Raw genomic sequence first — 11,611 nt, 5'->3', positions numbered from 1 at the left:
GCTTGACCTCAAAACTATTGTATAAATATGATACTTACCATTTATCTGGCAACTAGGGGGTGCACCGATAAATCAGCCAATGTATCGGCCCCGATTTCCTTAATTTTGGGAAATCGGACGATACTTGCATGAGAAACTGATTTTACAGATTTTTTTTATTTTAACAACTGTTTAACCAACAAAGGTCATGCTCAATAATCCAGGTATACAATCCAACAATTTTCAGTCAGGTCATATGGACAGGTTTTTTTTTGTGCTGAAATGTTTCACCTTCCATCCAGAAGGCTTTTTTTTTTTTAATCAGTCAAGGAAAGCATGGACTTTGTTGGTTTTGAACCAGTTTGACATGACTGTTGATGAGGAAGAGGGCCGGCACCGGAGGAGGGGGCGTGCCAAAGAAACAATCTTAGCACCAACATAATTGGTTTGTCCCACTTTGGAGTAAGCTGTTGGGGGAAGAATCAGTTTTGTGTTGTGTGTTTCCTTGACTGATGAAGCCTTCTGGATGGAAGGTGAAACATTTCAGCACAAAAAAAAAAAAAGAAACTGTCCAGATGACCTGACTGAAAATTGTTGGAACAATTGTTTAAACTTCATTTATATTTCAGAGCACTACATCATGGCAAGTTAAAACACGTTTGTATCGTTTCTAGAATATTGTTCAAGTGTATGTTTTTCAATAAGATAAGATTAGAAAATTGAAGGTGCATTGTGACCTTATAACACCGGACAGTGTCGCTAACAAACACAAACCTCAAGACTGGCAACAATACAGGCAAACTAGACAAACTGATTCCACGGAATCAGTGCATAAATTGTCAATGATGTTTCACATCTGATCAATTATTTGATTACCGTACGTTAATTCAAAAATGTTGTAACCCACTTAAAACTAGAAAATAAGTGTTTTTATCCACAACAAGAAACTTTGAAAAAGGTCTTTGAGAAGCCCTAAAGAAAAACTGCAATGAGAAAATCTGCACACTTCGTAAATAAATTTTCCAAATAATAAAACTATTAAAACGGTTATTAAAAAGAGTAAAAACATATCCCTCAACCATCAAGTCCAGAAGCCTAGGGGGAAAACTGACAAGTCAGAAAATGTGAAATTCTTTTAACACAAAACCAAATATTGCATTTTGTACACAGCCTCGATAGACCATCATTCCCTAGATTTTTCTGTTTATTACTTCCTTCCGTTTTCCAAATTTTTGATACAGGAAAGTGTTTTCAGGAATCCCCTGGCAGGCTGTGAGCGATCCTTACCAGCAGCCTGCATCGTTTCCACTGCTTCAAATGAGAGGAAGATCATTTAAAACCTCTGACCACTGTAAAACAAGAACTGAAAAAATGAGGTCAAAAGCCATGTCTGTTTTAACATGTAATAATAAGGGTGGGGCTTCAAGAGGGGAAACACACAAAAGATACACATACAACCCTTGTGTTGTTAACAGGAAGCTAACTTGGACTCAGTGAGGGAAACCATTTAAACCATTTACCCAAGGTTGCTTCCACTTAAAATAATGGTTCAGATCTGTAAAGCAGGGGCTTCAGGTGAAAGTTATTACTGTACCTGTTGCTAGGCCTGTCATGATAAATTTTGCTGGGTGATTAATTGTCTCAGAAATTATTGCGATAAACGATAATATTGTTTGAAATTTGACAATAATAGTAATTATTGTTGTATTGATGAAGAAATGTTGGTTTATTTTGCGTGTAGTACCTTTTGTGACCACCGGGTGGCAGTATAAGACTAAACCGAAGGATGGATAGTGAGGGAGCGAGCAGCGTCTTAAGAAAAATGGGAGGGAGGCCCCTTGACGTGACATGAGCTGTCTCTCCTACCTTGTTTTTGGTTCTCAAAATGGCGGACGCTCGGTGTGGTTTGAGCTCTTTAGCATAGCATTATTCACACAAAGCTTTTAATTAATTTTTTTTTTTTTTTTTTTTTTTAAATCAGTAAACAAGTTCTCAGCTTCTTTTTGCAGAAAAAAACAACTTTTTACACGAAGGCACACATTTCAACTGTAAATTTTGGAGCTTCGACAAGACAGAGGGTTTTTTTCTCCCGAGGTCGGCCTGTTCGCTTAGCTCGTAGCTTAGCTTCTCAGCTTAGCTGCTTTTAGCGAAGAGAGAAGAAAAGAAAAATGATAAAGCCGATAAATGAAAATGAGGTAGATAATTTTAATTTATCATGCGATTAATTTATTTATTGTTTACTGCGACAGGCGTATCTGTTGCCGATGGTCATGTCAACAGTCTCAGTCTGAAGAAATAGTTAATAGTTTTCACTGGACTGATGAGCCAACAGAGAGTAGAAGTCAGGCTAAGACTAAAGTGGATTGATGCCATCTTGAAAAAGCTTCAGTCTCAAAAGTTTCATGACAATTCATGCAAACACAATTTTATAAACGTATACACTGCCTCAACATCAAAGTTCATGCTCAATAATCCAGGTAAAAACATCCAACAAAGTTAATCAGGTCCTCTGGATGGTTTCTTTGTGTTGAAACGTTTCGCATTTAATCCAAAAGACTTCATCAGTCCGAGGAGCCACAACAAACTCAGTCCCACAAGCAGCACACTCACTTAGTGGACCAACCAGTTTGATGGTGACAAGATGGTTTCTGGAGTCCGCCCTCTCCCTTGTCGACTCCTCTGAAGCAGCCATGGTTCAAAACATCAAAGTTCATGCTCAATAATCCCAGTAAAAAAAAATCCAATAATTGGGGAATACACAGCGTATACACTGCTGTTAATTTTGCATTATATGGGTTCTTTAGATTAAATTTAGTGGTTATTTGTAATTGTGAAATAGCAACAGCAGCAGCAATTATCTGTAGCACCTCTGGTGAAGCATGGCTCCTTACATTAATATATTTCAACTGGAATAACCTGTAATGTGAGTGACGGCGGTGTAAAGGTTGGTTCAAGTCCGCAGCAATCCCATGCGATACTGGACTTGATCCGACTAGCCTTTAACTCGTCAGCCTGGTCAGAATTGAACAATTTCTCCAAACTCAGGTTGTTCAAAGAGCTCCTGACAAGTTATTATACACGATCCGGACAAAAAAGTGTTTGCCACACCCGACCATCGCACTGACAGGGACTGTATGGAACTGGTCCACCATTTATAGCTAGACCAGCTTCCACTCTTCTTGGAAGGCTTTCCACAAGATTTCAGTGTTTTGAGGGAGTTGTGCTCATTTATTTCTGCAAAGAATTCAGAGGTTGCACAAAGGCAAAAAGACGTTTTAAGTCTATGTCCAGCCTGCAAATTACGGGGTAGATTACGACCTTGTGTGAGCCAGTCAAGCTCTTCCACACCAACTCATCAAAAACATTTTTATAGTTCCTGCTCTGCACACTGGGGTGTCAAACTGTTACAAAAGGGGGCTAAAGTTAAAAGCTTTGTCCAAGCTGCGGGCCAGTTTCAGTCGCTACATTAACTCCAGTCAGATAGACATCATTTCTAGGTTGCAGGTGAATCAACAAGAGTTTGATCAGGATCATTTGACGTCCTCCGTTGATCTTTCCACATCAAAATGAAAGATTACTTAAAAATCCAAACTTTTTTTCTGGCTTTAAAGTTAGCAAACTGTCGAGAAGTCTCCACTAAAGGAAATACTTTTGTTTTTTAAGGGAAAAGAGAAGCAATAATATTTTACATTTAAACTAGAGAAATTGCATTTCCTGAGAAAATGCAGTGCGAATGCTTGTTGCTGAAGAACGTGCTGAAAAACAGCTGAAATTAGCTAAAAACATGCTGAGATGTAGCTGAAATGGATTAACAAGCATAACTTAGAAGCAGAAAGAACACATTTATGCTTTAAATTAAATTCAGCAACTGAGTACAAAACGTAGAACTACCTAAAAAAAAAAAATGCTGAAATTAGCAAAAATAGCTTGAAGTAGCTGAAAAAGGCAGAAAGAAGCTTAAATTACCAGAAGGAAGTGGAAGGAGCTGCAACAAGCTAGAAAAAGTGGAATTAGCTGAAAAAAACTAAATTTACAACAAAACAGCTAAATAGTAGCTGAAATAGCAGAGAAAGCTGAAACTAGCATAAATAAGCTGAAAGGAGCATAACAAGCTGAAAATAGCAGAAAGACGTTAATTAAGCTGATAGTAGCAGAAAGTACTTGAAAAACTTGAATATGAAAACAGCTGAAATTAGCTAAAAAGGTAGCTGAAACGGTAGAACAAGCTTAAATTAGCAAAAGAAAGCAAGAAGCAGAAATGAATGCAAAAAAAGAGGAAATTATCTGAAAAAGGCTGAAATTAGCAAAAAACATAAAAGTAGTTGAAATAGCAGAAAAGCTGAAACGTGCAGAAATAAGTTGAAAAGAGCATAACAAGCTGAAGTTAGCAGAAATAAGTTAGAAGAAGCACAAAAAAGTTGTAGTTAGCAGAAATATTCTAAAGCTGAAAAACAGCTGAAATTCGCTGGAATTTTTTTTTTTAATTTGCAGCAGGAGCTGAAAGTAGCTGAACCAGAACAAAATGTGAAAGGAGCGGTAAAAGGTTGTAAACAGATTTAAAGATTTCAAGGATGTAAAATGAGCTCAATTTATTTTCTATGAGAAGAAAAAAAATGACAGAAAAGACTAAATATTAAAAAAAAAAAGCTAAAGCTGCACCAATACCAAAAGTCATAGCAGGATTGTCCTGAAAGAGCTGAACGTGTTGATATATGGTTTGTTGAAATAGCGTGAAAACTGCAGGATGAGAATCACGCTGAAAAACGTACGGAAGAAAAATGGATCACGATAGTGTGAATGCTTCATAAACATTCACACAAATATCATCTTGGAGAGCCAGATAAGATGTTCACAAGGGCCAGATGTGGTGTTCAGGCCTCGAGTTTGGCACATGAGACATACTGAGACTCCCCCAAAGTACTGTCACACAGTTGGCAGCACAAAACTGCCCAAAATGTCTTTGTACACCGAAGCATTAGGTCTGCTCATCACTGGAGATCAGGGGCTTTGCCCTGAACCCTGACTGAAACAACTGAATTCAACTATTTCCAATTTCGTAGACGTGGTATTCTGTGGGAAATGCATGAACAGTCGCTTGAAACGGTTCACTGCAGATTGGTGAGAAACAGCAGTAATCTTGACAGCATGGCGTGACATGTTTATTCTGTCTACTTCTTGTCTCGCGTGTATATGAGCCAGAGCCAAGCGGTTACAGAACGACTAATTCCTGCACACGAGCATTACTACAGGAAAAGGAAACAAAAGCCTGCTCTCATTTATCAGAGGAATGGGGAAAAGCATCAAAAAGACTGATTAGATAATCGAGTTCATGGGAAAGAATGCTCCTCATTGTCACACGTATTTTCTGAAGTATTCCAGCATGACTGCTGCAGAAATAAAGGAACCACACGGACAACGATTGCTTCTCTGGTTTAACCTCATTGAACCAAAGTCAGCACACGCCCATGTTGAGTCACAAACAAAGTGCTGTGATTGCCAAAGCAATCTAGCTTCATTCTTAAAGAGACAGGTACAATCTCTCATCAGGAGCTAAATTTAGAACGCAACTTTGAAAGAAACTCCCTCCATGACGTACATTTGTGGTCCATGACATTTGAGTTAATGTCTTCATTATAGACTCGTGTCAGCTGATTTGGGAATGCAAGTCAGAGATTAAGTGAGCATTTGAGATAAGATTAAAAAGAAGCAACTGGCAAATGTTGTTGCTTTATTTCTGACCCTGAATCTCACCGCCACACGAATGCATGGTGGAAAACTTTACAAAGACGCGTGACTGATTTGGAAACTAATGCAAAAATGTAGAAACTCCTTTAGTGCCAACTGCTGAAGTGATATTAGTGCAACAGCATCACAGTTTGACAAGAGTCTGATTTAGTGTGAACATTAATTGGTATCTAACTGGACTGGAATATGAGACATGATTTGACTATTTTTTTTATCGTTATATTATTATGTGACTGTTTATGAAGCATTCACACTATTGCGATTCATTTTTCTTCCGTCCGCTTTTCGGCATCTTTCTCGTTCCACAATTTTTGTTCCATTTCAACAAATCGTAAATCAAAACGTTCAGCTCGCAGGCGAATGGTACTATGACTTTTGATGTTTGTGTACCTTTAGCTTTTTGACATATTTAGACTTTTCTGACACTTTGTCTCATAGAAAATGAACTGAGCTCATTTTACAGCCTTCAGATCTTTAGATCTGTTTACAACCTTTTACTGCTCCTTTCACACTTTGTTTTGGTTCAGCTTCTTTCAGCTCCCTTGAGCAAAAAAAAAAAAAAATAAATTCTGCTACTTTCAGCTAATTTCAGCCGTTTTGTGCTCCTTTCAGATTCTTTCTGCTAACTATAACATTTTTGTGCTTCTTCTAACTTCTTGCTGCTTTCTAATGCATTCTAATGTAATTCTAAACTAATGGAAGCATATATAAAGTAAAGAGGTCCCAGCACTGAATCCTGAGGAACTCCATGGCTAACTTTGGTGTATGAAGAAGACTCATTATTTACAAACTGGAATCTATCAGATAAATATGATTTAAAACAATTTAGAGCTGTTCCTGTAATCCCAATATCATATTCAAGTCTCTGTATTAGAATGTTGTGATCAAATGCAGCACTGAGGTTTAACAGGACCAGTATAGATACAAGTTCATAGTCAGAGGCCATGAGAGTACTTAATACATAGAAATACTTGAATATTTACTTCACGATTGGTAGCAACACATGCAAACTAGACAACAAAATCAATGCCAAAACTCCATTTTATGTATTTGATAATTTACTGAGTTGTACACTCATTTAAATATGGCAAAATGCAAAACAAAAAAAATGAAGTTTTTTCCTTAATACCAAGAAGCTTTGAATACCAGTATGTTCTTTGAGAAACCCTGAAGAAAATACTGCCGTGACAAAAGCTGCATACCGATACTATGTAAAAAAAAAATATATACAAAAAAAATCTGTTTTCATTTTGCGTTTGTTTTGGTTTAATAAAAAATGGCATCAGTTATGTTTTTTTTTTACATTTGAGTTTGGATTTAAATAAGTCTTACATCACATCATTTTCGTATGTCGATGAATAAAACTCCAGATATGAAAGAGTGTTGAGATTTTGTAATTAATCAAAACCAGCTTACCTCCACCCAGCTCTGAATCCAGCTCCTCCTTACACTCCTCTTCCTCACCGTCCTGGGCTGTGGTGCACCTGTAGCCTCTCTTCTTCAACACGTGGCAGATCACCACCCCGATGAGGCCCAGAAGGAAAAAAGCTGGCACCAGCACAAAAGCAATATAGTCCCAGTTGGGTTTGCCTGCTCCTTCTTGGTTTTTTTCAGTATCTGTTGTTTGTCCCGCTGGAAACAAGGAAAATAATAAATAAGGACGAACAGATTTTCATAAAAAGTAAAACAGAAAAGCAACAGATCACATATATCCACAGAGAGCCTGAGGCTATACACAAATCCTGTACTGGATATTTAAAAGTTGCAAAATGATGGCTTTCTTGTTCCTCTACCAGGATCAACCGGCTTTAGAATGATCAATACGCTATATCGGTAAACGTTTACCAGCTTTGGTCTGAAGCAAAAAAAATAAACTTGACAAGTTGATTTCAGCTGCTCCCTTCTTCAGGAGTTGCCACAGTGAGCGGGCTCGCAGGAAAGATTTGGCAATTGTTTTTACACCGGAGGCCCTTCCTGACAGTCCAAACTGGGCTCGAACCCGCAACCTCAAGATTACAAGACCATGGCACTGACCAACGAGCTACCAGTCTACTCCTTTTAGGCCAGGAGTGTCCAAACTAGGCCTGTCACAAGAACAAATTTTGCTGGGCGATTAATTGTCTCGGAAATTATTGTGATAAACGATAATATTGTTTGAAATTTGACAATAATTAGTAATTAATGTCAAAGTTAAGAAGAAATGTTGGTTAATTTGTTTTGAGCGTAGTACCTTTTTTTGACCACCAGATGGCAGTATAAGACCGTTTGAACCAAAGGATGGATAGTGAGGGAGCGAGCAGCATGTCTTTAAGAAAAATGGGAGGAGGCCCCTTGACGTGACATGGGCTGTCTCTCCTTGTTTTTTTGGTTCTCAAAATGGCAGACGCCCGGTATAGTTTGAGCTCTTTAGCATAGCATTTTTCACACAAAGCTTTTAATAAAATTAAAAATAAAAATAAAAATCTGTAAACAAGTTCTCAGAATCTTTTGGCAGAAAAAAAAAAAACTTTACACGAAGGCACGGGTTTCAACCGTGAATTTTGGAACTTCGACAAGACAGAGGTTTTTTCCTGAAGTCAGCCTGTTAGCTTAGCTTGTAGCTGCACTTCTCAGCTTAGCTGCTTTTAACGATCAAAAAACACGATTTTGGATGGTTAAAATGGATTTTAAAGAGAAAAGAGAAAGGGAGGAGTCAGAGAAGTCGCACAAAATCACTCCAAGGGCCGCAGATGGCCCTCAGGCCGCATTTTGGACACCCGTGCTTTAGGCTATGAACTCCTAAATTTGACTAGAGTTTCAGAAATTGTAAAGAACTTGCGCTGACGTTAACGCTCTCATTAAACTCTACAAAGTTGAGAAGAGGAAAAGGAAACAGCTGTGAACACACTCATGGGTTGAAAAAGGAATGTCTTTTTCAGCTGCAGTCCCACATTATTTTTCCTAAATAATTCAGGCAATGCTTGTTAATCGTCGTAGGTTCTGTTGAATTGAACTGAATTGTGTTTGGTCATTAAAAGTGCTGAATTGGCCACGATTCAAGGTAGTAAAAAAATAAATATGACACCTATGATTGTTTTATGACAAAGAAAATGCCTGAACAAAAGTAAGGCAGTGTGAACAAGGCTTTATTCTGTTTTTTTTTGTTTGTTTGTTTGTTTTTTTAAATAGCCAAGAACAACAAATAAAACTCAGTATGCTTTTGGCTGCAATCAACTACCGTACTTACTGTTAATGCAGTATCAATTGGAGAAATTTAATTTCCTGTGACAATTCAGTGTGAAAGATTGTTGCTGATATTTGCTGAAAGCTTCTGAAGCTGAAACCAGGCTGAAAAAGTATTCTGATACATGCTCAATAATCCAGGTTATACAATCCAACATTTTTCAGTCCGGTCATCTGGACAGTTTTTTTTTTTTGTGCTGAAATGTTTTGCCTTTGATCCAGAAGGCTTCATGAGTCAAGGAAACGCACAACAAAACTGATTCTTCCCCCAACAGCTTACTCCAAAGTGGAACAAACCAGTTCTGCTTGTGAAATGTGATGTCCTCTGGACATTCAAAAAACAAAACAAAGCAAAACAACAACAAAAAAAATGTGGCTGAAAAAGGTTTCATCGCTAAACAGTTGAATTTAAACAGCCGACATTTGCTGAAAGCAGGAATATGAAAGTGGAATGCAGAAGAAAAAAGCTGAAGAGAGCTGAATTTTAGCAGAAATGAACAGCATAAGTTAAAATAGGCAGAAACGGAGGCTGAATAGATTACAAAAAGTGTTAAATTAGAAAATAAAAGGAGCTGTAAAACTTAAAAAGCTGAAATCAACAGAATAACTAGAGCTTTAAGTCTGAAATTAGCATAAAAAGTTGAAATTATTCGAAAGAATCAGAAAAGGCGGAAGTTACCAAAAGAAGGCCAAAATGACACACACACCAAAGAAAAGGCTGAAAAAGCACATACAAGCTGAAATGAGCAGTAAAAGTTTCAAACGGCACAAAGAGTTGGAAGGATGTAAAGAGAGCTCCATTCATTTTCAACGAGAAAAACATGGCTGAAAAATCTACATATTTCAAAAAAGTACAAATTTCAAATACCAAAGGTCATATAAGGAATGTCTTGAATGAGCTGAACATTCCGATACATGAATTGTTGAAATGACACAAATATTGCGCAACAAGGTATGTGCCGAAAAACGTATACGGAAGAAAAATGGATCTTAATAGTGAGAAAGATTTAGAAACGTTCACACAGTAAGATGTCCAAGAACTGCAACAATTCACAGGCTATCACAGTAACTCACAGTACAATAACTATTTGCACAGCTGTAGTATATTTTGAACTCACTGCCCTCTGTGAGGGCAGCACGGTGGCACAACTGGTAGAGCTGCTGCCTCTCAGCGAGCAGGTCGCCTCGGTTCAAATCCCAGTCCGGGGACCTTTCTGGGTGGAGTTTGCATGTTCTCTTCATGCATGTGTGAGTTTTTTCCAGGTACTCCGGTTTCTGCTCCCACAGACCAAAAACATGCAAGTTAGACTGATTGGTAACTCTAAATTGTCCCTAGGTGTGAGTGAGACTGAATGGTTGTTTGTCTCGTTTGTCTTTATGTGTCCCTGTGATGGGCTGGAGACATGTCCAGGGTGTCCCTCGCACAGTGATGGCTGGACATGGGCACCAGTGACCCCCGCGACCCAAAAAGGAAGAAGCAGGTAAAAGATAATGGATGGATGCACTCTGTGCTCAGTTTACTCAGACGATACTACCGGTATCTCAGATTTTTAAATAGGGATGCACGATTCACTTTTTTTTTCACTTCCGATAATGATACAGATATCTGAGGCTTAATATCAGCCGATACCGATCTGATACAGACAACAGTGCTGAATTAACTTAAAACATTAGTTTCTTTAAACGCAGACATAAATGGACTGAATTATACATTTATAGAAAACTCTGCACCTGTACAGCACACTTAAACCCACCAGTAGCTTCACAAGCTTGGTCAAACATGTAAAAACAACTTTAATTTGTTCAGGCAGTGAATTACGAGTATAACATTCAATGTAAAATAAATAATCACCGTAAGATACTGAAACGGACACAAATAGGTTGACAAACTTTGGTCAAACATGAAAAAATAAACTTCAAACATTTCACATGTTCAGGAATTCTAAATATAATGTAAAATAAATAATAAAGGAGCGGAAATAAGAGGAAAAAATAGCTTCACTAGTTTGGTTGGCAGATATTTAAAATAAACAGCAATCAACTCCCGTCCTTATGGATCAGTCACATGGTCACTTATTACACCATCAAGAATCTTTCAATATCAGTAGCGATACGAGACTAATATCGGATCGATGCAGCTCTAATTTTAAACAACACATTCTTAAAGAAATACATTTTTAAGTATTGCTTTGCCAAATAGGTATCAATACTTTAGCACAGTGATTCTCAAACTGGGGTCTCCATACCACTGGGGGTCCGCGAAAAATTTATTTATTTATTTTTTTTAAACTTACACGCACATAATGTTTAACAACCCGTTAAAATACACCAAAATGCAGGAAATCCCATCTGATTTATTCAAAATGTTCTAGGAGAGGAGATCAATCTTTTATTTATTGTTTTTAAACAATAGAGCACGTTTACTGATGCTTTTAGGACAATTAGGTTTTTTTATTTTGTTATTCAAGACCAAAAAATGGCTTCTTTTTTTTTTCCCCCCCAATGTAGCCATCATCAATAAATAAACTATTAGCCATCGTTTTTTTTATCTTAAATTTGAAAGTAGTTTAGTAAATTGGTGTCTCTGCCACCCAGCTCTGTGTGGTAAGACTGTAACGGGTATATGAACATTGAACACAACGTCTGCACAGTGGTAAGACTGTAA

At 37.6% G+C, this 11,611-nt stretch overlaps 1 protein-coding gene across 1 annotated transcript in view; it reads right to left on the bottom strand.

The window, feature by feature from the left end:
• The window catches only part of rell1 (RELT like 1), a 59,248-nt gene that overhangs the window by 31,726 nt on the left and 15,911 nt on the right, over nt 1-11,611 (bottom strand). Inside the window, exon 2 of the mRNA XM_037683630.1 lies at nt 7,141-7,356. Coding sequence (XP_037539558.1) covers nt 7,141-7,356 — 216 coding nt within the window. The remainder of the gene's footprint in view (nt 1-7,140; nt 7,357-11,611) is intronic.

The sequence above is a fragment of the Nematolebias whitei genome, chromosome 1 (genome assembly GCF_014905685.2).
Source record: "Nematolebias whitei isolate Nwh7 chromosome 1, NemWhi1, whole genome shotgun sequence".
NCBI lineage: Eukaryota > Metazoa > Chordata > Actinopteri > Cyprinodontiformes > Rivulidae > Nematolebias > Nematolebias whitei.
The sequence above is the reverse complement of the archived record's forward strand: the minus strand, read 5'-3'. Positions and strand labels throughout refer to the sequence as shown.